Source organism: Crinia signifera, chromosome 4, assembly GCF_055691185.1.
Source record: "Crinia signifera chromosome 4, ASM5569118v1, whole genome shotgun sequence".
NCBI lineage: Eukaryota > Metazoa > Chordata > Amphibia > Anura > Myobatrachidae > Crinia > Crinia signifera.
In genome coordinates, this window is record NC_139220.1 from 80,930,915 (window position 1) to 80,957,496 (window position 26,582).

At 41.7% G+C, this 26,582-nt stretch overlaps 1 protein-coding gene across 1 annotated transcript in view; it reads left to right on the top strand.

Moving 5' to 3' along the window:
* LOC146072950 (electrogenic sodium bicarbonate cotransporter 1-like) overlaps window positions 1–26,582 on the top strand; it is a 117,655-nt gene that overhangs the window by 64,329 nt on the left and 26,744 nt on the right. The window contains exons 11-19 of the mRNA XM_083180119.1: window positions 2,393–2,567; window positions 5,316–5,449; window positions 7,391–7,662; window positions 10,572–10,618; window positions 13,417–13,599; window positions 15,789–15,902; window positions 19,097–19,258; window positions 21,557–21,735; window positions 25,038–25,110. Of these exons, the coding sequence (XP_083036245.1) occupies window positions 2,393–2,567; window positions 5,316–5,449; window positions 7,391–7,662; window positions 10,572–10,618; window positions 13,417–13,599; window positions 15,789–15,902; window positions 19,097–19,258; window positions 21,557–21,735; window positions 25,038–25,110 (1,339 nt within the window). The remainder of the gene's footprint in view (window positions 1–2,392; window positions 2,568–5,315; window positions 5,450–7,390; window positions 7,663–10,571; window positions 10,619–13,416; window positions 13,600–15,788; window positions 15,903–19,096; window positions 19,259–21,556; window positions 21,736–25,037; window positions 25,111–26,582) is intronic.

A 26,582-nucleotide genomic window follows, 5' to 3' on the forward strand; every position in this document is an offset into this window, starting at 1 on the left:
CGCCCCTCTCCACCCCCTGTTCGGAGTGTTCACATTTCATGCGGGATTTGGCCGTACGCCCCGCTCGCACATGCGCAGAGACGCCTCTGCACATGCGCAGACACAAAACATCGGCGGCACTAACGCACGCGGATATTACCGCACCAACCAGAATAAGGGCCTATATCAGGAAATCCTTCCAATTTGATTTGATTTGATTGATAAGATGCTCAAATTTATTTACATGATGGTTAAATAAGAATATGACATTTGCTGTGTCTGACGAGGTGTTTGAGAAATATGACTTAAATTGATGCCAGGAAGTAAGGAATTTTAAGTCCAAAGGTATTTATATCTAAATTACAATTAAGTCAATCTCATTCCGGATCTGAGGTTCCAGTGCAATTTCAATTGTAAATGAACTTTAGATAAATATGATTGTTACCATTACAGTTGTCCAACTGGATGGTTGCCTGTCTCTTATGTTTTATACTTGTTTGTTTGCTTGTTTGTGTTTTATAGAATACTTGATACTCACCTTACTGCAATTTTTTAATAGATAAAAATAAAAGTTATATTTTAATATCATGTCGGTACATCACAATATAGTTACGGACCCTAGAATTAAAGAAAGAGTGCCTCAGCAATGAGTCTTCTTTCCTCCTTGCAAAAATATTTTTTTCTCTGACTCAGGGAGCACCATCAACCACTGAATAATAAAGGAAAGTATCATTTTTAAAAAACTATGTGAAGTTGGTTAGTACTATAATTTTCACCTCAAAATCCACCATTTAAGATGTCATAGAGGTGGCAAGTCCAGTGCAGATCAAAAAACTTTGTACCACAAAGAAGATTAAATTCCTCAAAACAAATGTAACAAGGAAAGTGAAGCTCTCTTGACAAAGTCTTTTGGATATCAATGCAATAGAATTGGTTCCAGAAAATCAGCACAGAAGAGTTTTTTATTCCAATTCATTCCTGGTAGGAAAGAATCCCACAGGTTACAGGACAATTCTGGACCTAAGACTCCTACATTTATTTGTGAAGATGAGTTTGGATCAAAACGTTGAGTTCTATTATTACGGGCATCAAAAAAGGAAAATGTTTTGCATCAATAGACTTAAAAGAAGCATATTGGCATCAAGCAGGAAGACTGAAGGTTTCTGAGATTCTCCCTGCAAGGTAGTTCACATGCTCTTACCACATCACCAAGGGTAGTAATGAAAGTTCTAGTTACTCTAATTGCCCAATTGAAACCATCTAGATCTGGCCATACTTGGACAACTTTTTGATTGCTGGAAGTTAGACAGAAGTAGTACATTAGAGCTTTACCATAAGTTTCTTATAAAGACATGGTTAAATTATAATTAATCATTCAGAAAAGGGAGCGCTTGTGGATAACAAATATGCATCAATTTATTGTCATTGACATATATAAAGAATAGACCTTTACAAATAACTAAAATATCAATTAATATGCAACATATAAAACCAATGAATACAATTATTCCTTAGGACCAGGATATACTCACTGCTCAGAGCTTAATTGACTGATCAACCACCTAGTCTTTATTATGTACTGATTAGGAATGTCCTTGCTCCTGAATAGGAGCGACAGATCCGTATGGGAAGTGTAAATATAAACTTTTTATCCAATGAACTATAACAGTTCTTTGTATATATTAATCTGGTGAGGGCCATTTCTATATATCTCCAAATTAATAGATACAGTTAGGGAGACTAAACATCTATTCATCATTCCAGAGGGGGTCAGAAGAGGCTTGGCTCCCACAAAGCAAACAATTTCTCGCTGGAGTAGAGACAACATTTAATTTGCCTATAAGCAAGAAGGTCAGGCAGTTCCACCTATAATTAAGGCACACTCCACCACATCATGGTCTAAGACAGCTCAAGCTTTGGTAACAAATACCTACAATACCTACCCATTTATTACATGTTTATTGTAGATTACCAACAAATACAGTAATGCATTCTATCCATTATTGAAAATCCTGTACAACAATGGCTGCAATACTGTTTGTTGTATGAGTACCTAAAATATTGTGTATCTTGTATATCGTATACACTGTATGAACATCTTTTAGAAAGATGTACACTTTTACCATTGCTAATTTGATCACTATTGATATTATTCCTACTAGAATTATATATTATATCTGATTTGTTATTGGGAGTATAACGGCTTGATTGACAGAAGAAAGCATGTACACATATGTATACTATAGTAATGTATACTAATAAACTTTAATGTTTAAATAACAATTATTTTGTCTACAAGAGTGACCCAGCTAAAAGAGTTGTCTGATTTTTGCAATACATGTACATGGCGGAACACTTATTGAAAGATGACATGTCCTTTTATAATATTACATATGCTGTATTTGTCATTAAGGTGTTTTGGTGGACTCGTGAAGGATGTCAGAAGAAAGGCACCATGGTATTGGAGTGATTTTTATGATGCCCTCAATTTACAATGTTTCTCAACTATTTTGTTTATCTATTTGGCAACAGCAACAAATGCTATTACTTTTGGTGGTATGCTCGGAGATGCTACTGACAATATGATGGTATGTATTGCACATCTTTTTATTATTAATAAAATGTATATGTATTCTAAAGTAAATGTATATATTCAAAAAGAAACACGAAGGTAAGTTCAAATACAAACATAGGATTTGATGGCAGATCAAAACCATTTGGCCCATTTAGTAAACTCTTTTATTTCTCCTTTAGGTAACATCAAACCTGTTTGTTCCTCATTTCTTTGTAAGACTATTCATATACAGTGCCTATCCCAAGCATGTTAAAAATGCTTTACTGTCTTAGCCAGTACCATCTCTGACAGTTGGTAATTAAACTTATTAACTACCCTTTCCATAAAGTAATTTTTCCTTAATTTCTCCTGAATCTGCCTCCCTTCAGTTTCAATGCATGTTCTCGAGCTCTAATACAATTTTTTTTCTTTACGGAGTGTTCCCCACTCTGTTTCCAGGGGTCAGACAGCACCACGCACTAGATCAGCCGCTGCCCGGCCCTTGCGATGTAGGCAAGGCTGTGCAGCAGGAGCCGGGCAGCAGTTGAAGCTGAGCACAGCACTGATCTCAGCTCAGTGGCGCTGCCTGGAAAGAGGGAGCGCAGGCAGTGGCACTCCTGAGGATTTTCCAGGTTTGCCAGACTGGGCACTGGCGCATAGCCCGGAAAATTCTTTGGAGTGCCAGCGAAGGGGTTAAAACCCTTTGTGTATTTGAACACACCCTTTCCATTCTCTACTCCAGAATAAACATGTTTAGGTCTTTTACACTTTTATGATGTTATGTGATGCAGGTCACACACTATTTTAAACAGAGAGTGATCGATCGCACTGGAAATAGGTCAATGGGTTAAATTACCTTTGGTATATGTGTATTATCTGGGCGCCCGATATATCGCATCGCATGCCACTAATTAAGGCATGCGATGCGATTGGACCCGATTTTGAGCCTTTCCCGGGAGGAATGTACAATTTTAATATCGCATTGCATCGCATGCCTTAACTAGTGGCATGCGATGCGATGCGATGTGATGCGATGCGACGCAACGTGATTATACCCGATATAACATTGTACAGGCACCCTGATGCCCGATTACAATGTTAAATGCACCCCCAGACCCGATTGTTAATTGTACACCCACCCTGATGGGTGATTACTATGTGAAATGCCCCCCCCCCCCCCATTGTTACCGCCACCCCAGTATCAACGGCAACCTGAAGCGTGGGGAGGGTAGCGAGCCCACGAGGGGCGGCGGTACGCGTCCTCCGACCTTTTCATACCCCCACTATCCACGTCGGCGTGGAGTTCATTTTATATAGTGTGGCGAGCGCAGCGAGCCACCGAGCCCGAAGCGTGGCGAGCACAGCGAGCCTCGCGAGGGGACGCGTATTACTTCACATGTTTTCCGCGTCCCCTTGCGGGGTTCGCTGCACTCGCCACGCTTCGGGCTCAAAAACAGGGGGAAAAGACTGTGAAAAAACCCATCTCGACCTCGCGACCTGTGCACAGAAAGTCATGTTGACTGTTTCACCTGTACATTCTATATGTCGGTATTTTGACCTTGTCGGGATTTTAAATGTTGGGATTTTGACCTTGTCAGGATTTTGTCCTTGTCGGTATGATGACCCATTCGGGATTTTGACCATCGGGATTTCATACCGAATCCTTGCTACCGCGTGACACAAAAGGAGCAAATATCAAGAAACAAAAGTGTGTCTTTGTTGCGGTGCACATAGGAGAGAAAGGGATAGAAATAAAATATAACTATTAATAGTGTTATTTAAGATTGCTGCAAAGGTATAAAACCATACATGACACGAAATACAATATTAAAAAGGAAATAACTTTCCTGATGTTGCGGGGGGTGAACACCAGTGGTCTTTTTAATGTTCAGTACTTGGAAGAATGTGGGGTGCACTTTGTTAAATGAGGGGGGTAGGTTTAATAACTGTAAACAAAGTGCGAACATCCCTACATCCGCCTACTATTTCATTTAAATATACTGTAGGGAGACTAGGTGCAAACGGCGTTAAGTGCTGCAGCCAATTCAGTGTGTGCCGTCACATGGTAGTGAGCAGCTGACCACAAACAGAACGTGGTAGTGAGCGGCAGAACGATGCCGATCACAGTGACAATAGGCACACCACTAGGCTAAAACATTCAATTCACATTTGTAAAGTATACAATTTAACCCAGTATTCCCCCCGCTCACGTAAAACGCTGATGCACGTTTCGCAGTGAGTTTTTTCAAGGCACAGTGGTCAAAACCTGCTGCTGTATACTATAAGTAAATGTATATTGGATATTTTATTTTGGTCTTGGGTGCATTTTTGGCAGTTAAGCCTGATTGGACATGGAATTAAGTAGTGTTAGAAAAATGATGCAGCCACCACAGAGTACCTCCTGTACTCTTGTGACATGGGGTATCATGAAGATCTCAGTGACTAGTAGTTTGTGGCTCGGTGACCCTTGCTACTCACTCACTCACATCTTAAGCTGTACCCGGTCTTGCGTTGCACAAAGTGAGCAAGTGAGAGTGGGTTAAGATTATTTGTACTCACTTTTTTCATATTCAATTCCCAGCATTATTTTGGGCACATTTTAGTCATGCACAACGGTACAGACCTTAAATATGTGATTTTTCAATATGAAGGGAAATAGTTATTCTGTGAGTATCTAAAAATTCAACTATTAGCACATTAAAATAAAAAAAATTGATTACATTGAAAACCATTCTAGTTCACTCTGACTGGTATTAATAAATGATATCTGTGTTTACCCTAGGGAGTTCTTGAAAACTTTATTGGCACAGGAATTTGCGGAGGATTATTTTGTTTATTTTCTGGACAGCCATTGACCATTCTAAGCAGCACAGGACCAGTCCTGGTCTTTGAGAAACTTTTGTATACTTTTAGCAAGTGAGTATTCCTTGTTTCCACTAAAGTTATTTAAAAAAAAAAAAGGTGGTAGGGGGTATTATATCAACCGCTCAGCATGTAGGGCCTGGATCAGTAATTTTCACTAATTACCCAATTTACTGCTGATATCTCCGGTTCTGGGCAGAGTAGAGACAAGCTACTAGTGTCCCTCAAAGGAAGAGAGTCCCACCTTTTGGAATATATCCTCAGAAAAACTCTAAGTCAGACAGAACCTGAAATATCTGACTGGGAAGAGCAATTAACAGGCTTGGATGGGGTCCACTGCTTTGAAGTCAGATATCTCTGGTTCCCCAGAGCCGATTTTTAAAATTATTGTATCCATGGAAAGAGGGGACCCTCAGCTTTTAGTCTAGGGCCCTTAGATTTCTGGGGGGTTTCTAGGTACTCAGAAACCCCCCCTACTGGTGCATGGGTTTTATTGTATGACACAAACAATTCCAAAGTTATTTTGTTTTTTCTTATCCTATATTACAATATGCTAATGTTGCTCCTCACATTTATATGGGGAATTCAAGTGTCTTGCATGTTTGTGGGCACTCATAACTGGTGGTGCTCACCTTTCTTTTTTGTCATTTTGCAGACTGATCATCACTAGTATATCTAAACCGTAGTGTCTTCTATACAAGTTCAGAATGATTTATCTACAGTCTAATTACAGATGGTCAAATTATCGACACATTCAAAATGCAGATATTTGTTATGTCAACAGGTCAAAAAGTCTACATGATTTATTTTTATTTTTTTTAAATTTGGTGACTGTTGACATGGACAACAGTGGCGCACCAATAGCGCCGCAGCCTCCGCGGTAGCGGGGAGGCGCTGTGTAGGTGCGAATGCTGGGGGGCTGCGGGGCTATTGTAACTCCGCCACCACAGACCCGCAGATTTAGTTGTCGCTGCGGTCCCGGCTCCTCTCCTCAGTGGAGTATAATATAGCTACGCCACTGAAGGACAATGTATAAGTGTACCACTATTAGAATCTAACTCTATGCCCACTTGCATTGTGAAGTAACAACAAGTAAGTTTAAAAAAAAAAATCCTGAAAAACTCATGTTGACTTTGTTGCAAACATTTTAAATGTTGACCATGTCCTACGATATCCCTACGACTGAGTGTTTAGGACAAGGTTATTCCACTCCATCTCAAGAATCCAAAGCTAACCAAACTCCAACAGTCCTCAGCAGACCATACCTTAAGAACATCTTCAATGGCTAATCTGTTAATCAATATTATGGCTGTGCACATGGTTTTGTCCATCTGAGAAGGAATTTGTTAGAAGGAGTGAACTAAAATAACCCCCATTATAATGAAGAAAAAAAATTTTTGCTTGCCAATTTTCCCACCTACTGCACTGTATATTTACAAAATAACTTGGCACTCAAAGGGTTAATATGTTAGCAATGAAATACCCTACCACTAGTTGTACACATTTAAAAAAATCATTGTTTCCACCATCTCTTTGCATCTCATATAACATTGTCCAATTTAGTTTGCTTCTCCCAAATTATTCAATATTAGCAATATCTGAGCAGCAGACTTATCATCCTTCTGATGGAATCCATTGCATTTAACTATAGAGAGAATAGCGGAAATAAAAAGTATCGATACAATACTACTGATCTGTTCTAGGTCGTCAGCTAACCTGTTTGCAGCTCATGGTTTTTAAGTACAGGAACTGTCTGCAGGAGGAGTCCTGTGCACAGAAATAATGTATAGCCTATTGATGTTTGATTGACCTGCTGCATCTGTACCTGAGAAGGGCATCTTCTATTCTCTTGTACCCCACTATTCTATTATGTGATATGGTCTAGAATCAGCTGCAGATAGAGACATTTTTTATTTTATTATAAATAACCTCCATGTACAAATTTCTTAAATTAAGTTCATTGATTAAACCAGCTTCCATCTTCGTGTTTTTCAGAGACTACAGTTTAGAATATTTGGAATTTCGACTTTGGGTTGGACTTTGGATAGTATTTTTTTGTCTCATTTTAGTGGCCACTAATGCGGCTTATTTGGTTCAGTATTTTACCCGTTTCACCGAAGAGTGCTTTTGTGCACTAATAAGCTGTATTTTTATTTATGATGCTTTAAAGAAGATGCTAAACCTGGCTGATCAATTCCCAGTTAATTGGAGATACAGCATGAATAATGGAACACTGGACAACTGTGAATGCGTTTTGCTTGGCAACGGTAAGAGACAATATTGCAGTAACCACAGGGTGCCATGGCATACCAAAACTGTATTGCGCATGAACACATTCATTTAGGCGTCAGCCTTAATTATCGTAATTTCATTGCTTTTCTCATTGTGAGTGGTAGAAATTCATTAGTTTTGAAAATTCAGATCATGTCTAAGAATTCAAAAAAGAGAGGGAGAGGGATTTCACATGGCTCCAAAAGTTACATTTATCTCTTGTAGGTCTGCTGCTCTCAAGGAAGAGGGATTACTCACCCTCTTATAGAAAATCATATAAAGATCAAATAAAACGAAAGCGCTCACCCTTAGGGTTTAAACAATTTTAGTAATTATGGCGTTTTTATAGAGATACAGGTTGAGTATCCCTTATCCAAAATACTCGGGACCAGAAGAGTTTTGGATAACCTATTATTCTGTATTTCAGACTTTTTATATGTCAATTATGTATCTTGAGGTATCTTGCATTTATGTTGTACAAACAACAAACACATGAAAATATATTTTATTTGTGCATGAAACAAGGTTTCAAAACATGAAATAAAGTTTGTTTGCAATCTCAGGCAATGAATTTAAATGGCAAGCAATCATGTCCTTGCACATATTTAGTGCCAGTTACATATCATCGGGCAGATGCACTAAGCTTCAAAAGTGATAAAATGGAGATAAAATGGAGAGTGAGAAACAACCAGCCAAATCAGCTACTGTCCAATATTTTTCAAACACAGGCTGTGACATGGTAGGTAGGAGCTGATTGGCTGGCTGTTTATCACTCTCCATTTTATCACTTTGAAGCTTAGTGGATCTGGCCCCATGCCCTCAGTAGTGCAGTTACAGATGTCCGCAGTAGTGCTTTTAGCAAGTAATTTTCTTTTTCACTTTCTGGAATGTATGGTTTTCGGAATAATTTGGATAACGGATATTTGGATAAGGTATACACAACCTGTATAGGTCTCTGAGATGTAAAGGATTTATTCTGAAATAGGTACCAGTATCTAACTATAAAGTAACATCCTATCCTAACTATACAGACTCATCCAATATTGTTCTGCAATTTGGGCTTTTGTTTATGGATTAGTCCCCTGCTTACCTGCTGTGCAATAGTGGGACAGATTGCAGTTTAAAATAAGTTAGAAAGAAAACCTCAATCTTACTGCAAATAAATATTACATATGGTAATATACCATCATGTATTGCTAGTAAATATGATAAGAATCGTGATATTACATAGACAATAATGTTATTGTGGTTAGTAAAACTAGCTGCCTCATTTAGCCAGGTCAGTGCAGGAGGGGTGTGGCATCTATGGAGGGCAGTGCAGGGGCATGGATGCACAGTTGCATTAGTTTGCACCCCTCTACCATGAACAAGATCATCTGCTTCCTGGACCACCCACTTTTGCAGCTGGGTGCAGGTGGTGCCAGTGGCTGAAGGGGATAGGGCCAGTGGAAGCAGGATCCAGAAGACTTGCCCACTTTCCCAGGGGGCGCGTAGCTGCACCAAATTTTTAGGTAGCCTTCCCCTCATCCCAGGAGAGTAGGCACATATGCTCTGCACCAGTGGCATCACTAGGGTGACACCAAAAAGAGCTGCACTCATACCCACATCCACCATGGTCCACACAACTCCGCCGGCAAATCACAACACACTGTAGGAGAAGCAGCACTGGTGTAGAGAGTCTAGTTATAGTGATTTTTTCCTCTATTTATTATTGATTTAAATGGGACACATGGCCATTTTTAAGGAGTTTTTGTCTCCAATTCTGAAGGGGGACATTTTTTGATATACAGATTAATATTAAGTGAATAAAGAAATACGGACAGATCTCTGTCACCACCATCTACAGGGCCAGCATTCTCCCTGCTGCTGTCCTGATGCTGCCGGCGCTGCGCCTATCACCATGTCTGACAGGCAGCGACAGAGGGAATGGAGCTACAAGCACTGGATGGGGCAGAGCTACCCAAGCAGAAGGAGATCCGCAGAAGCATAGGTGATGAGTATTACTTGGGGCAGTACATATATGCACTATGGGGAAGCATTAAGTATATGGGACTATGCATAACATAGGAGTATCTGGGCGGTACATGTGGGCACATGTAATTGATCCTTCTCACAGGAGTGTAATGAGCTTGTAGTCCGACTGCTTGTATTCAATCATAGTATGTCTACAGAAAATCGCAATCCTGTTTCAGGTGGTTTTGGTGCAGCCTGTATGGTGGCTAGTGTAAGTCCCCAATAGGGATGGCCATCGGCACATCCCCCATCGATGGTTGCCATCGATGGCTTCTAGAGCAGGAACCATCAATGGCTACAAATCATTCTACCCCACACCATCGATGGTTCCTGCCATCGCTTAGCCGCGCATGTGCAGAGCAACGGTCGAATGGTCGAATAGTTATATGCCATCGATGGATGGCTTCCGATGGTAAAAGTTGGGGGCGCATGAGCACTGCATGCGCAGCGTCATTGCGTCCAGCGACGTCTATGCGGGTGACCCGCCCCACCGGGAGGTGCGCGCATGCGCAAAAGAAACTTAAACTGGATTGATGGCTAAAGTTTCTTACTATCGATGCCCAAAACATCGAGCACTAGGTCCCAACCATCGATGTTTTGGGAACATCGATAGTCGATGGCCATCCCTAGTCCTCAATACTAATGATTGCAGCTGCAACTAGATGTAAGATCAATGTGCTAGACAGATTAGCACTATATAAAGGTGGATTTTGGCCATACCATAATGTAGTAAGCAGGCTGCCCAGAACAGAAGGAAAGTGGGCACAGATGGGCCTGACTCAGGCCCAATAACGGCAACTTAAATGAAGGTAAAGCCATTTCTCCATTGAGCTCTCTAGTGTGTTGCATGTTCTGTTTCTTTGGACTAACCTGGATTTTTGTGTTTCTGCAGGGAATGAGTCATCAAGCAATTTAACATCCTATGATTCTCATTATCTGGTAAATTTCTCATCCTGCATTACTATTTTAATATGTTTTATAAGAAAGAAAGTACATGTAAATGAAGTAAGGAGAAGCGGTAGGCTTGAATGAAAAGTTGAGTTTTAAAGGCATGCTTAAAGCCAGGGTAAAAGTCTAATTGGGTAAGTGAGGTAATTCTAAAGGTGGTACAAGGCACTACCATGACTCTCTTCCATAGTGGATCTCAGTCATGTTTGACAACCTGAAAACATAGTCATACAGCTGTTCTGGCTGCTGGCCCCGACAGTTGTTTAGCAGCCAGGAGTCCTTGCGGCCACCATGATTCATGGTATTAGCTGTTAGCAGTCAGTATGCTCTGGTGCTATGTGCAATTGTTCAGCTGTACTAAGTTAGTTTAGTTAGAGGCTATGGTGTTGTAATAACCTTAGGATCTTCTTCAGAGACAATTAGCCCCCAAATGTCCCTGCCAGTGTTAAATGCCTTTGTTATGCAATCTGGTCTGTTGCTGTGCTCGTGACATCCTGAGTGTGTTTGTGCCCTTGTACCTTACCTTTTCTGCTCTACCAGAGTACTGTCAGCCTGCATTTGAGTTCTGCTTAACCACTGCACTGCTGCTGCCATATATAATGAGCACAGTCTCTCCTCAGCACAGTTATAGTCCTGACCACATCTGCTCTAGGTGTTATACACCTGTAATCACCCATTAAATATATAGACCTGGTGGCTTCCTAAGTACTGGTGAGTGTGTCAAACTTGAAAGGGAACAACACCTGTCACCTTAAAATTATCCCTATTTGCAGAGGATATGCTCCTATTTATCTCCAACAACTCCCAATCTATCCCATTATACTAGACTTGATCTCCTCTTTTGGTTCTATTGCAGGTTACTGAATCAATGTTTCTAAATCAGAACTTCAATGCCTCCCACCCTCCCAACACCACCACGTCACCCTTTTAATCCTCCTCTCCCTTCCGCCTCACCCACAACTCTATTAAATACCTAGGTATCCATATTCCAGCACAATTGACCCTTCTATACTCACTAAATTTCACCCCCACTACCACAAAAATTGTCAATTTAATGGATGGTTTGAAATTACTCCCACTGCCAGCAGCCAGCATCTTACTGTCTTCTGTGTATGGTGGCAGCTGCTCAACCGCGCAAAGAACTGCAGAGGCTGCTTATGGCTGAGCGCCGGTGGATCATTTACATCAATCAGCTGCTGGGTGATGGTTCGGCAGCCAGGGGGGTTTCTAGGTAAATCCCCCTGCATGTGCGTATGCCTTTATGAGCAGGCCATATTACGATCTAGACATTGCACTGTAATGTTCTCAAGGCTTGTCTCTGCTCTGTAGTCACGTTTGGAGCCAATGTTGATTGGAGCTATGAGTATTTATGGGAGCCTGGATGACAGTTAAACTGGTGTTACTGGACTTTGTGACCATATAATGTTCTCTTGTCCTGCTGTGAAGTTGTGCCTCATTGCGATGGTCCGTAACGTTGAGATATGCAGTAAGCTTTGGAATAGATTTGAGGTTACTTTGTTATTTGTAAATAAATGGTGAGCGCTCCACTTTCTATGGTTTGATACATATATATATATATATATATACACGAAAATTAGCAGACACTCACTGGACTTGCTTGTAGCTTTTTTAATAAGACATCGCCTTTAGTGCATAACAGTGGGTACAGGTCGACGTTTCGGTCCCATGCTGGACCTTTCTCAAGACCCCCTTCCTGCTTTCTCCAGTCACACACTGGAGAAAGCAGGAAGGGGGTCTTGAGAAAGGTCCAGCATGGGACCGAAACGTCGACCTGTACCCACTGTTATGCACTAAAGGTGATGTCTTATTAAAACAGCTACAAGCAAGTCCGGTGAGTGTCTGCTAATTTTCTTGTATGGAAATGGAAGCTCCAAAATTGTGGTGACTTTCTGGCATATGGCACCCCGGCTGTTGATTTGGATTGGAGAGTGCTATCTATACACATATGGATATATATATATATATATATATATATATATATAATCATACAGATCTTGCTATGTCCATGTTTGCTTTGTGGTAGCATAGTGCGCTTGGTTGTGACTATTTGCAACCAGTGATTGCTCCATTATTTATTATGCCATGCAGCATGCTATATCCCAGCAGAGAAGAGCATGCCTACTGTATACTCTCTCTCACACACACACACACACACACACAGAGAGCAGGTATGGAGCATAATAGTTAACATTGTAATGTATAAGTGTCAATCCATGGTTTTGATTAAATCATTATATTGTAGTGTTTTTCTAACACCCTGCACCTTTCAAAACCCATGCAGTTCATCATTGCAGCCTGGGGTGTCGCTGTCTGCTGTGGTGTCTTTATCACATTGTAGCCTGTACCTTAATACAGACCAGGCTGAATTAAAAGCACCAAAGCAGACAGCGACACCCCAGGCAGGAAAGAAGAACTGCATGGATTTTGAAAGGTGCATGGTACTGGAATGAACACTAATATTGTGCATAAATAAGTCAACGTCAATGATCACTTAGGGCCTTTTCATAAGGGTGTACAAGCAAACTTTGCTGTAAATCCAGTTGAACTGGGGCACTTTGGTATTTACCACATTATCGAAGTGCCAGAATTTGCTATCTACAGTATGTATTTATATTTACATACAAATGAACACCCGTAATGTGTATGTGGGTGGAGTTGCAGTGCTCTATCAGGGGACAGCTTTTTATTATAATATAGGTTTGTGCCAGTAAAGAATATTTTCCTTTTTGTTTCTGCATCTCGATGTGGTGTCTTTTTTCTCTCCACAGAATCCACTAGAGTATTTTAATTGGACACAAAATCAGTGCATGGAACTGGGTGGCCATCTACAGGGGAAAGACTGCAACTATGTGCCTGATGTTTTCCTTATGTCTGTAATACTCTTTTTCGGTACATTTATCTGCACAATGATACTAAAAGGCTTCCAGACCAGCAGATATTTATCTGCATCAGTAAGAAATATTTTATTGACTTTCATTTATAATTGCCTACGGTTTCCATTTAAAGCAGCAAGAAAGCCACTCTTATGACTGTGAAATGTGAATTTTATATATATTATATATATTTTAATACATGTTTTATTTGTGTTTATATCTATATATGGAAAGACTGAATTTGTCATAAAATTACATGACCAGGGGCGCTATTTAACACTATTGAGGCAGTGCAAGGTTAAGAGAGCCTACTAGTAGGGGATTAAGTGTTAACAGCGACCAATAAGTTCAATTATCAGCTCAACTATAGGGGTTCTGTTTGTTGTATTGCCTACTTGTTGCGTCTCCTCTCCGGGAGAAGCTTGACGTCTTTATGCCCCTCCCCCATCAGGGTAAATGCAGTGATTCACGGCTGATTCAGGGAGGGTCTAAATGACGCCATATATTTGCATAAGTAGTGCACTACCCTTTATCAGCAGGTATACATCCTGGACCACTAAAGGAAGCAATCGTAAGCGCCTTTCTTAAAAATCCTAATTTAGATCTCAACTGCATGACAAACTACAGAATGATAGTAAACAAACCTCCTGTATATATGCAAAATCATGGCATCCTGGAGGGTTACATTACACTTAAACATCCGGGGCGAAATGTAATAGGGTGCGATTTTTTTAGAAATGTGTGCTTTTTGGTCAAAAACTACTGAATTTGCCCATTTTCCAACAATCGCACATGTAAGGATGCAAATTGCGGTAACAATCACACTTTTTGCTGCAAAATTTGCACATTTTGATCTGTCGATTATTTTGTAGCACTTCAATTCACATCAAGATTTTTTCCCATTATAAAGTATACAAATCAGAAATGTAAAAGGGTGATACTTTTGGTAAACCCTTCCAAAAATACCAAAACAAATAGACCAAGTACAGGCTGGTGAGTTTGACAGAGCTATGCACAAATCATTGAGATCTGTGCCCGGTTTTGTCCCAAAAAATGTGTTAAAGTGAAAAAAAAAAAAAAAAAATGGCTTGGGGTCCTCCTTCCTAAGCATATCCAGGCCAGGGCTCATTGAGCTGGACCTGGTTCTAAGAATACGGGGAACAAAAAAATTGGGGTTCTTCCATATTTTGGAACCAGCACCGGGCTCCAACAGCCTGTGGTGTCATGCCACAGCCGGGGGACACTTTATAAATAAGGTCCCCCGGCCATCAAATGAGCACCGGGACTGGTCAGCCCTGGACAGGGTACCTGGGGGAGTGGGGACCCTCCAATAAAGGGGTCTCCCCATACTTCACTTGTCCTGGGCTATCCCCGGCATCCCAGGGCGGTGGACACCGGGCTGATGTGTTCAGCAATTCAAAAAAGGGTATTAATGTGCCTGCTGGGTCTCGTAGTTCCAAATATCGCCTAGTGTGTATACACTTTAAATTTCCTCAGAAGATCTGCCTAAAGTCATACATATATCTGAATAAAAACGTCTACTGTACAATATAGCAATCTCCTTTAGCTGGGTCTCAACAAAATAATTGCACTTTTGCAGCTGGTTAAACAAATTGACTATTAATCCCACCACACACAGTATTAAAATCCACACAACCCCTAGATAATAATACTCTTTTTCCCCATTGCATAAATATGACACCCCCCCAAAATAACATTTATTTCCACACCTCCATTGACAGTAATTTGTTTAGGAAGGGGATCTGTTTGGCCCTGTGAAGCTTGATGCTCTGCAATAGGAGGAATATAGAGACAAGTAGACTTGGGGTAGGGATATAAGGGAGCAGACAGAGTAGAGGCCAGGGGGCATCTACATATGTGAAGGGGCAGGGACAGGAGACCCCCACGAGGGAAAATAGCAGACGGCCATCGGGAACCCGCCTGTCAGTGTTTTGACAGTTGGGATCCCGACATTGGGGGATTGCCTGTCAGGATCCCGACTGTTGGGACCCCGTCCGGCACCTAAAACACCTATGGGCTAAATAGATTGTAGTGATATTTCTGAGTGTCACAATGGAAGGGATGCAGGCTGGATGTCACTACCATGAAAATTAATGTAGAGAGGAGAATGGTCATCCCTGGGGTCTCAAAAATAGCTGAAATGCTAATTCTTATATTAATGTAAAATATTGTGTTTAATTATTAGTTTTTAATACAAAATCATTGTCACTTCAATTGAAATATAATGTTTTGTGGTTTCTGCACAGATAAGGAGGTTGACTGGTGATTTTTCAGTGATACTGACAATTATCATTTTCTGTGCTGTTGATGTTATCTGTGGACTTCAAACTCCCAAACTTATAGTTCCAAATGAATTCAAGGTAAGAGATCATGGTTTCCACATTTTTATCAGATATTTTTCTCTTTTCAGTTACTGTATTAAAAGATCAAAAATTGTGTTATACTGTGTTATACTGTGTATTTATAAAATGCAATGTAATTATGCTAGATTTTTTCAGAATTTGTAATCACATTATCCAGTATAAACAAGATACAGTATGCGGCTGACCTAGCGAAGGATGTAGATTGTGAGCTCTTTGTGTCAGGAGCCATGTATTATGGCTCAGTCCGGTCATGTCTGTTCTGTGTTGTTTTCAGTCTGTGGTGAGTCTGTGCCATTGCAGCTGAATTATGCACAATACTGGGAGGTAATGACCTCGTTATCCCTGCTTGGGAGTTGGGCTGGATCTTTCAAAGGTGTCTTGATCACCTGAGCCTGTCTTAAGTCATTCTCTCCTGCACTGCCCTGCCGGTGATAGTTTCCTGTTCCTGTTGTCAGTTTATTGCTTCTTGCAGTTTGTCCTGGTTCTGCCCTAGTCAGCAGTCCTGTCTTGTCCAGTCCTGTCAGTCATTCCCAGCCTGCACACTTCCATCTGGTGCAGCTGGGTGTCGTGGTTCTGTTGCTGTGTGTCCAGTTAAGGTCATGTAAGTGCTCCAGTGGAGCCTGGTTCTGTTCTTTACTTATTTATAAAGTTCTGCCAAGCTGCCATATTCCTTTTGTTATTCACTTGTGGGCAAGCCGCCCTGTTTCCTTTGTTACTTTATATTTCCCTTGGTCCGGCTCTTCCAGGTGTGGAGAGGCACACGGTAGTGGGTATACACTTGTTTTGGGGTACCGTTTGTTGGGTACTCATTATTTACTTTGGTGTGTTTTAGGTTGGAGGCACCCCGATTCTGTTGTGTCCGATGTCTGCGACTGGATTGCACTTCCCATCCTTGGCCTGGTGCCCCTGGGCAGGGTGTTCCAGATAGCGACAGTTAGCTAGACCTCCTCTTGTCTCTATCTCTGACAGTCACCATAGTCTTGTCACCACATAAGACCTGGTTGCATCGGGGTTGGAGCGGGCCTTACTCACTCCTTCGAATGTGGCGACTACAGGAGAAGTCTAGTTTCCAGCAGACTATGGTCACCTGTCCGAGGAGGTCAACAGAGTCAGTGTAGGGTGTGCCTTGGCCGTCCTAAACAGCTGTCCCGGTGGTGGGTTCACACCCAAAACCATTACAATTTGGGCAAGGATTTGTGGTGCAGGCAGGAGGGCAGTTGCATGACCTACACTTCTGTCTGTCCAGCAAATGCCACTGGCTGTCACCCCTGCTCTCAACACTCCAACGGGGTATATTGGGACAGCACAAGCCCCACCCAGAAACCACTACTTTTGGGAGAAACTTATTATTTTCCAAATCGGGACATTATACGAGAAGTAGGGAGCACTGGGGAGGGTGTGTGGGGTTGCTGTCATCTGTGCCTGTGGTTATCAGCTCTCTCTAATCATTAGACCCTGCAGAGCTATGACTTAGATAGATAGATAGATAGATAGAATTCCTTTATTCGTCTCACAATGGAGAAATTTACAATTGTTACAGCAAGGTTCAAGTACAGATAAGGGTGAAAATAGCAAATAAGATAAGAAGTCCAAACAATATAAATCTAGAATCTAAGAACATGTAGGTCTCTACAGACCATATATTATTGCCCATGTACTGTCATTCTCCCGGGTGTATGTATTAACTAACACTACAGTATGGCTTCTCATTATGTTACCAGTTTCCTTTTTGCTTGTGTACACCCTGCCAGGGTACTAAACCAGGGATATGCCTGCAGTATCTCTGTCACATGGGTGTTAACTACCTGTTCTAGCAGGGTCTATACTTGTTACCATGGTCATTATTCTACTGCAGGGAGTGTGCTTGGTTTTGTGGGTGTTTTACCCCTCTTTCAGCAGGGAGTATGCTTATTACTGTGCTTATTATACCCCTGTTCTAGCAGGAAGTATGTTCATTACAATGAACATACTGTAAAATGTCATCTAGATACACTACAATAAATCTCCCTAAAAATTCCCACAGAACATCGTTAATAAGATCTTGAAAAATGGCCGGGGCATTTGAGAGACCGAATGGCATGACTAAATACTCATAATGCCCAGTATTGAAGGCGTATTGAAGGCCTTTTCCATTCATTCCCTTGTTTTATCCTGATAAGATTATAGGCCCCACAGAGATTCATAGCCTTAAGGCCCCCATACACTAGCCGATTTTGGTCAGATTTCAGCCAGATCAGTCGGATCTGGCCGAAATCGGACCAAAATCGGCTAGTTTTGATGTCCCCTCAGATCCGATGCGCGGTCCCGTGCGCATCGGATCTGCGTCGGGTGGTCGGACCTGCTACACGTCCGACCACCCGACTTGGGACCTAGTGGGGCGGCGAGGCGGTAGAGGGAGCAGGGGGGGCTGGGGACGCTGCGGGGGACACAGGCAGCATAGAGCCGGGCAGGGGGAACCGGCGGGAGCTGTCAGTATTGAATAAAAAAAAAAAAGCCCATACAATGCATGGGCGGCCTGTGATTGGCTGAGCGCTCTCTCAGCCAGTCAGCAATTGGCTGAGAGAGCGCTCAGCCAATCACAGGCTGCCCATTCATTGTATAGGCTTTTTTTTCTAGCACTGACAGCTCCCGCCGGCTCCCCCTGCCCGGCTCTATGCCGCCTGTGTCCCCCGCAGCGTCCCCAGCCCCCCCTGCTCCCTCTACCGCCTCGCCGCACAGACGCTGTCCCCAGCAGCGGGGGACACAGACGTGTCCCCCGCAGCGTCCCCTGCTCCCACCAGCTCCCACCTCTGTAGCCCCCCCCCCCCTGCTCCCCGGGTTTTTTACATGTGATAAATCGAGACAATTTATCAAATGTAAAAAATGGCACATCAAGTGCCAATCTAATCAAGCTCCCCCGGGGAGCAGCCGGGGAAGCTCAGGGGGAAGTCGGGGGCGACTTGTCCTAAGGACAAGTCGCCCTAGTGTATGGGGGCCTTTAGACTCCGGCAGAGATAGCATGTAAAGCCGACCCTTAGGCCCACTAAAATCTTTAAGCTATACTGCTCATTGTATACTATAACTGTTCTAAAGGCAAGACGAGGAGAAGAAGGGAGGAAAACTAATTTTAGTCTTTGTTTTTGAAGTTTGTCCTTTGGATTATGTGACTGCATAGTTATGTTGATAAAATATTTTAATATTTGTCTTTATAGCCAACAAACCCAAACAGAGGATGGTTTGTGTTTCCGTTTGGAGGAAATCCATGGTGGGTGTGTCTGCTTTCTGGTGTTCCAGCACTTTTAATTACAATCCTTTTATTCATGGACCAGCAAATAACTGCTGTCATCCTTAACCGCAAAGAGTACAAGTTGAAGGCAAGTAACAGATTACTTGAAAGAAACAGAGATTCATGATAGCTTCATTTTTTTTTTATTTTCCAAGGACACTCATAGGTCGTTGATTACATCAGAATCCAATCTGAAATTTTTTATTACAAGTTCTATATTTTAAGTGATTACATAAAAACACTACCCTGGATGTTAGTTCACTATACTCTTATTAAAAAAAATGCTATTGGTGGACTACGTTTTTCATTTGTGTAATGCCCAGCAATGCTTCTATAGTATAAAAAAGCACACATTAAAATAAATCACGAGTGGACAATTCACCAGCAGACAGAATGCTCCACTAACCTTTCCCCCTTGTGGTACACTGTGCCCCACACATGGGACAGTGGATTAGTGCATGAAATGCTGGATATATGCACTTAAAAACATTTCTAGATCTGAAAAAAAGACCTGCAAGATTTTATAACAATAGATAAAGGAAACACCAAACACCTCCCATTAGTTTTTTCTTGCATACCTTTAAACATTTCTTAACCCTTTGAGTGTCAAGTGAATTTGTGTAAAAATTACCAAGCAAAATTTTTATTAAAAAAATAAATAATGAACTGTAATGTTTACCTGTTCTTTTTTTTTCACATTTTTTATTTGAATTTCTAAGACAAATATAAGCGATGCTGGCATTTTTAGCCGATATGTTGCACATTTCTCACAGAGACATTTGCATGTTTTGTGGATGTTTTGCGTATCTTTTACAGAGATGTTGGCACTCGAAGGGTTAAAACAGATGCATTGTATTAATGTTTCTTGCACAGTACAAGTTAACTTTGAACCCTATCATTTTAATTTTCAAACCTGCAAAATGGTTGGCTCTGTGACCTCTAGGACATTGTGGGCTTTATGTATATTAGAAATAGGCAGTGCCACAATACATGATTTGGAGTTGCTTGACAGCCATCATGTCCCATGCACATATGCCAGAAATAAAGGCCTGCTGGTCCTGTCTTGAAATATGTTTTTTTGGTACGTATGTATTATCTGGGCTCCCATGTTAAATGCACCCCATTTTTTCATACCCCTACTATCCAACTACGCATGGAGTTGATTTTATATAGTGTGATGAGCGCAGCGAGCCACCGTGCCCGAAGCGTGGCGAGCGGACGCGGTCTCATAAGAAAAACGGGAGCCCAGATATTACATAAGTACCGTTTTTTTTTAATAAAGACATATCACCTACATACGCTCAGTTAGTATAATTCCTAAGACTTCGTAAATTTATTTTATTGTAGTATGGTTAGTTTAGGGGTTGGAGTTAGGGTATTACGGAGAGTATTAGAGGTGTAGAGGTTTGTGTTATGGTATTATGGTTGGTGTAGTGGTTTGGGTTAAGGTTAGTTTAGGGATACTGTAGGTTATTAGAGTTGTTGCAGCAGTATTACATGATTGTCAAAGTACTGCATTAACATGCATTGCTGTAACTATACTTTGCATTTAATTAGGCAATGCCGTTTTCATCCTCACAGTTGGCCTAATTCAGGTCCTGATGAAGATGCAAGGCATGCATCAAGGTACCGATGTTCAGCATGGGTCTGCAACGTTGGTCACGCTATAGCAGCAGACTGTCAGTGATTGACAGTTTATTGTTGTTTGGATGTAGGGAAGTGGAAATGCATACCCTCCAACATGGCCCATTCCATTAGATACAAAATGCTCTGTTTCTGGACTTCCTTACCAGTGGCAGTTGCAAAGATGGGGCTGCAGCACAGTCCAATATTCAAAAAGGGGAGCCACACCTAATGCCACTCCACACATCAATGTCCTGGACTCACTGGCAGTTGATGTGACCCCCCCTCTTTGAATTTTGAAATGTGCTGGAGCCCAACCTCTGTAACTGCCACTGGCAGGGAAGTCCAGGAACAGAGCATTTTGTACCTAATAGAATGGGTCATGTTGGAGGGTAGGGAAATAATGACCTTAATTTCTCATGACTGGGGCATGTCACTGCCATTGCTGGGGAGTGACAAGGCCAGGACCTCCATCAGAGGATGGAGATTCCTTGGCCTTTTTCTTGGACCTGCCACTGGCTTGGATTTTGCAGTAAAAATTTTGAGGGAGTGGGGGACGGGCTTTAAACTTGCCCAGTGCCCAATGAGGTCTACATCCAGCTCTGCCAGTCACTCAAGTGTGTATCCATCTTAAGAAACAACACATTTAATCCTAAACTGAATTCACATTTTCTTGAATAGTCAAATAAGGAAATATCTGCTATTTTAATGTTTGAATGTCAGTAGACTATTTGTTTAATGTGTGGAATTATTTATTTTACAGAAAGGTGCAGGCCTTCATTTGGATTTTTTCTGCATAACCTTATTAATCATTGTGACATCATTTATGGGTCTACCTTGGTATGTCTCTGCCACTGTCATATCACTTGCACATATGAATAGCCTAAAAATGGAAACTACAGTATCTGCTCCAGGAGAACAACCAAAATTTTTGGGCATCAGGTAACTAAAACAAATCTTCTCGGATTAAGTATTTTTTGAAAGTTGAATTATTCTTAAATATTCTTACTGGTACAGACATGTCTTGCATATAATCGCCTTCCACTATGCGTTCGCACACAGAAATGAATACACGAGTTGTGCCTTGCGACTCCATTGATCAACTCCATTGATTTCAATGAATCAGATACATTTGTATAAAGCAAACCATATATTTTTTTTAACACCGTGAGGGTCATTTAAACTGCAATAAGCAGGCAGTATAAAACAACATTTTTGGTCCATGCACACTGCCCACTTTTATGCATGTAAAATGAGACAATTTTTTTCCCTTTTGACCTATCATTCAATACTGGGCCACATTACAGCCACTAAGGAGCTGACTGAATGTGGCAGGGGCATAGTTCCCATTAATGAAGGAAGTGCTTCTGCTGCTATGGTGCCCAGAGCTGAGAACTTGTCCTCCTTGTAAAAGTTACCTAATATACATTTTTCTCAATGGGGTGGTACATAGGGGCTCTTAAAAACTCTTACCTTGTGGCCTACAGTATCAAGTAATGCCCCTGGACCTGTTCACCGCAATGACATTATTCTTTATTGTAAAGGCGTATATTATATCTGAATGTGATGTGTGCGATGATCCTGAAATAGTAAATCTTTTTTTTCAGAATCGGTTTATGGGAATGCTATTGTAAGGCACCCAAAAATACTGTCTGGGTTACTGGTATATGATTTATTTTTTGGGCAGCACGAGCCTTGTAATGGTTAGCATTACTGCATGATAGCACTGAGGTCATGGGTTAGATTCCCACCATGGCTCTAACTGTGTGGAGTTTGTATATTCTCCCCATGTTTGCGTGGGTTTCCTCCGGGTACTCTGGTTTCCTCCCACAATCCAAAAATATACTGGTAGGTCAATTGGCTCCCAACAAAACGAACCCTAGAATGAATGTGTGTGTGTGTGTATATGTGGTAGGGAATATAGATTGTAAGCTGCGGAATATGTGTGCGCTATATAAACAACTGATAATAATAATAATATAGTCATCACACATACCGCAGTTACAGTGATGTATTGAGTGGTGCCTATGTAGATGCCACACATGGGGCTGATGCAGAGTGAATTGAATGATCATCTTCCATTCTGTTTATTACTGTTCTGAGAGCCATATATGGGATCAGTAAGTGGAGCGTTTGCTTATACTTGTAGTGCCATATTAAAGAATTTTAGTGTGCTTCCAGGTCAGTTGGCTTTCAATTTAGAAATACATGTATATATCACGCAAGATGGTGCTATTGTCATGTTACATTGGACCAGCATAGCTGAGACATGTGGTATGGCTTACCATATGTATACCAATGTATGTCACAGAGTCCTTTGCATTTTATTATTGTAAAGGATGTATAGCCCATTGTGGTGTGCTGGTGGAATCTGATATTCCTTTAGATTAACCCCTCCCGTCATGCACTGTGATGTGCCAATAATGGATTTGAGCAACTACCATTCTGTGTAGCAGAGAGAATTCATACAAGATATGCCACGCAAATTGTTGTAGTAATCACTTCTATCAATGGTTCTGGAGATACATTGGGGGAAAGTTATTTATTTATTTAGTACCCTCTAGAACCTTGACACTCCAGCTGTTGTTGAACTACACATCCCAGCATGCTCTGCTTCAGTTTTGCTATTTTGGCCATGCTAAATCTGATGCAGAGCATGCTGGAATGTGTAGTTCAACAAGAGCTGGAGTGTCAAGGTTAGCCATCAAGGCTCTAGAAGATAGAAGACAGGATCTGATTGGTTGCACATAGCAACATCACATGTGAAGTAGAATATACAGCTTAGTAAATTTCCCCCTCTGTATTCTGTATTGTGTAGTTACACTGCATGCACTAAATGTATGCCTGTGTCATCATATGTAAAATAGTGTCAATAGTGATATATTGACATAACAATAACCGTAAATGCAACCTAACCCTAGTTGTAGCCTTACCCTTTACTTGTTTTCTAGCAAAGCGCCCGTCGTGGGTCATCGCATACCTTAAGTTAAGGTATTTAAGCGATTTTAGGGCTATTTTTAGCCTTTTCCCCGACAATTAAAAAATCGCGTCCATCGCGTTCATTGCATGCCTTAACTTCAGGTATGCGATGCGACCGACGCAACCGACGCGATTTAACATTGAATGCATTGTATTCAATGTTAAATTCCTATGTAAAATGGGGTCCATTGTATGCCATTATAATGGCATACAATGCGACCGATGCGATGGACCCGATTTTACATAGGGAACAATGTTAAATGGCCCAATGGACCCGATTTTTGATTGTATACCCACCCTGATGGGTAATTTGTATGTAAAATGCCCCCCCCCCCATCGTTAACGCCACCCCACGATGAACGCCAACCCGAAGCGTGGCGAGTACGCGTCCTCCGACCTTTTCATACCCCCACTATCCACGTTGGCGTGGAGTTGATTTTATATAGCATGGCGAGCGCAGCGAGCCACCGAGCCCGATGCGTGGCGAGTGGACGCGTAATACCTGTGAAGTTATGCGCATCCGCTTCGGTCACACTATATAAAATCAACTCCACGCCGACGAGGATAGTGGGGGTATGAAAAGGTCGGAGGACGCGTACCGCCGCCCCTCGCGGGCTCGCTGCGCTCGCCACGCTTCGGGTTGGCGTTAATCGTGGGGTGGCGTTAACAGTGGGGGGGCATTTGACCCATCAGGGTGGGGATACAATGAAAATTGGGGTCTGGGGGGCATTTAACATTGGGGCCAATGTAAAATCGGGTCTCAGGGACCATTTTAAAACATGGATGCCTTGGATTTTACACTACCATGCAGAACCACCTATCTAGCTCAATGACTACTGTATGTATAATTGAAAATGTTATTGTGAGTTGCCTTGATTGGCCGACACTCTTCTGTTGCCCCTTCTCCTACCCCTTTCCTCCTCTTTTCCCTTTGCACTTCACCCTATTTTTGTTTCTGTGTAAATGTAATGATACATGTTTAATGTGGTCAGAAGGGTTATATCCTATTTTATTGGCGATTTATCTTAATGCTTTTCCCTTCCCATGTTCTCTTTATATTGTACCTTGCTTTTATTTGTTATTTATCATCATATTTACAAAACTCAAAAAAAGTATTTTTGTTTCTTTAAAATAGAATTCAGACCTGGTTGACATCCTGACTGGTACTGAAAGGAATTCCCACTTTTCCATTGTGTCTAATTTTGTCTATTCTATTAATTTGTATCTATTATATTAATTCTGTTTATATGTGTATTTGTATTTAGGGAACAAAGAGTAACTGGCCTAGCAGTTTTCATCCTGACTGGAGCGTCTGTGTTTCTATCACCAGTTCTAAAGGTATTTCTGTACAGTAGATGGGATCTTGAAGCACAAGGGAACCTAAATAGGTTGAATGATATCTGTAGGATCAGCTTTTAAGGCCCTCATACACTTGGGCACGATTTCACCCGATTCAGACGGATCGGGCTGCGACCGGGCCCAAATCGGATGTGTCTGACATCTTATTCGATGTCCAGTCCTGTGCGCATTGGATCTGAGTAGGAGGTCAGACAGGCTACACATAAAATAAATTGTATGTGCAGCCATCAGCAGTGGCACCAAGAGGGTGGCTTAGTTTTTACCTGAGACTGCTGGTCAAGCCGAGGTCTCGCTCCCCTCTCCCCTGTTGCAAGCAGCAGGGCAGCGGGACAGAGGTGACAGGCTGCTGCTGCAGCACAGCCTCTATCCCCAGCTCAGCACACACTGCTCAGTTGGGGAGAGAGGCTGTGCTGCAGTGGCAGCCTGACCTCTGTCTCTGCGATGGTGTGCAATGCCGCCTGCACTTTCACCGGCGCACAACCATCCAAACAGTTTTGTTGGAGGTTTTCTCTTCAAAGGGGTGTGGCCATGCCTATCCAGCTGCCAGGACCCCTTATAGAGGCCACGCCCCTTCATTTAGCTTGGCTGATCTGTCTGTGTCCCTGGTTGCCAGCGGCACATATTGGGTGTTTAGCACCCGCGATGTATCACATCTGATCCCTGAGCGGAAAAGAGGCACTCTCTTAGCTCTGAATCCCCGGCGGGCAGCAGTAGAAATAAAAAATAAAACATTCAAAATAATTGAGAGAGGTTTCTCAGCCAATCAGGGGCTGTCCATTCTCTTGAATGTGTTTTTTTTTTTTTTATTCTCCTTCCTCGAGCTCCCCGAGAGTATTATATGTGATAAATCGCATAAGATTTATTGCATGAAAAAATGGCACACCAAGTGCCAGATCGTATGTGAGTCCAGGGGAAATTGGGTTCAAATTGTCCTTTGGACAAGTCAGATAAAGGCCTATAAACCATGTTGCCTGATAAGCCTTTCGGTGTCTGTACCATGTCGGAAGATGATGGCACACAGGCCACATGGATGTTAGGAATCATTTGGAATCATATATGTGTTGTGCAGTAATTGAACTTGGACTGCCTCAAATGTAAGAATAATTTGATGCTTAGAGCCACTTGTGTCACAGAACTGTACTAAGTTTCTTGTCATTTATCCACTAAGAAATTACTTATAGTCAATCACCCCTTTCTGAATGTATATAAGATTATTTTCTCTCTCTCTCTCTCTCTCTCTCTCTCTCTCTCTCTCTCTCTCTCTCTCTCTCTTTCTCTCTCTTTCTCTCTCTCTCCCTTTCTCTCTTCTCCTTCCTTACTCCTCCTTCATTGGGGAAATAGAACTAGTTGCTCAAAAGGGAAATTAACTTAAAGCATATGTAAAGATGTATCCACTAATATCAAGCATCACTGCATGTTAAACAGATCTTTTAGTTAGGTAGTGAGTGGCA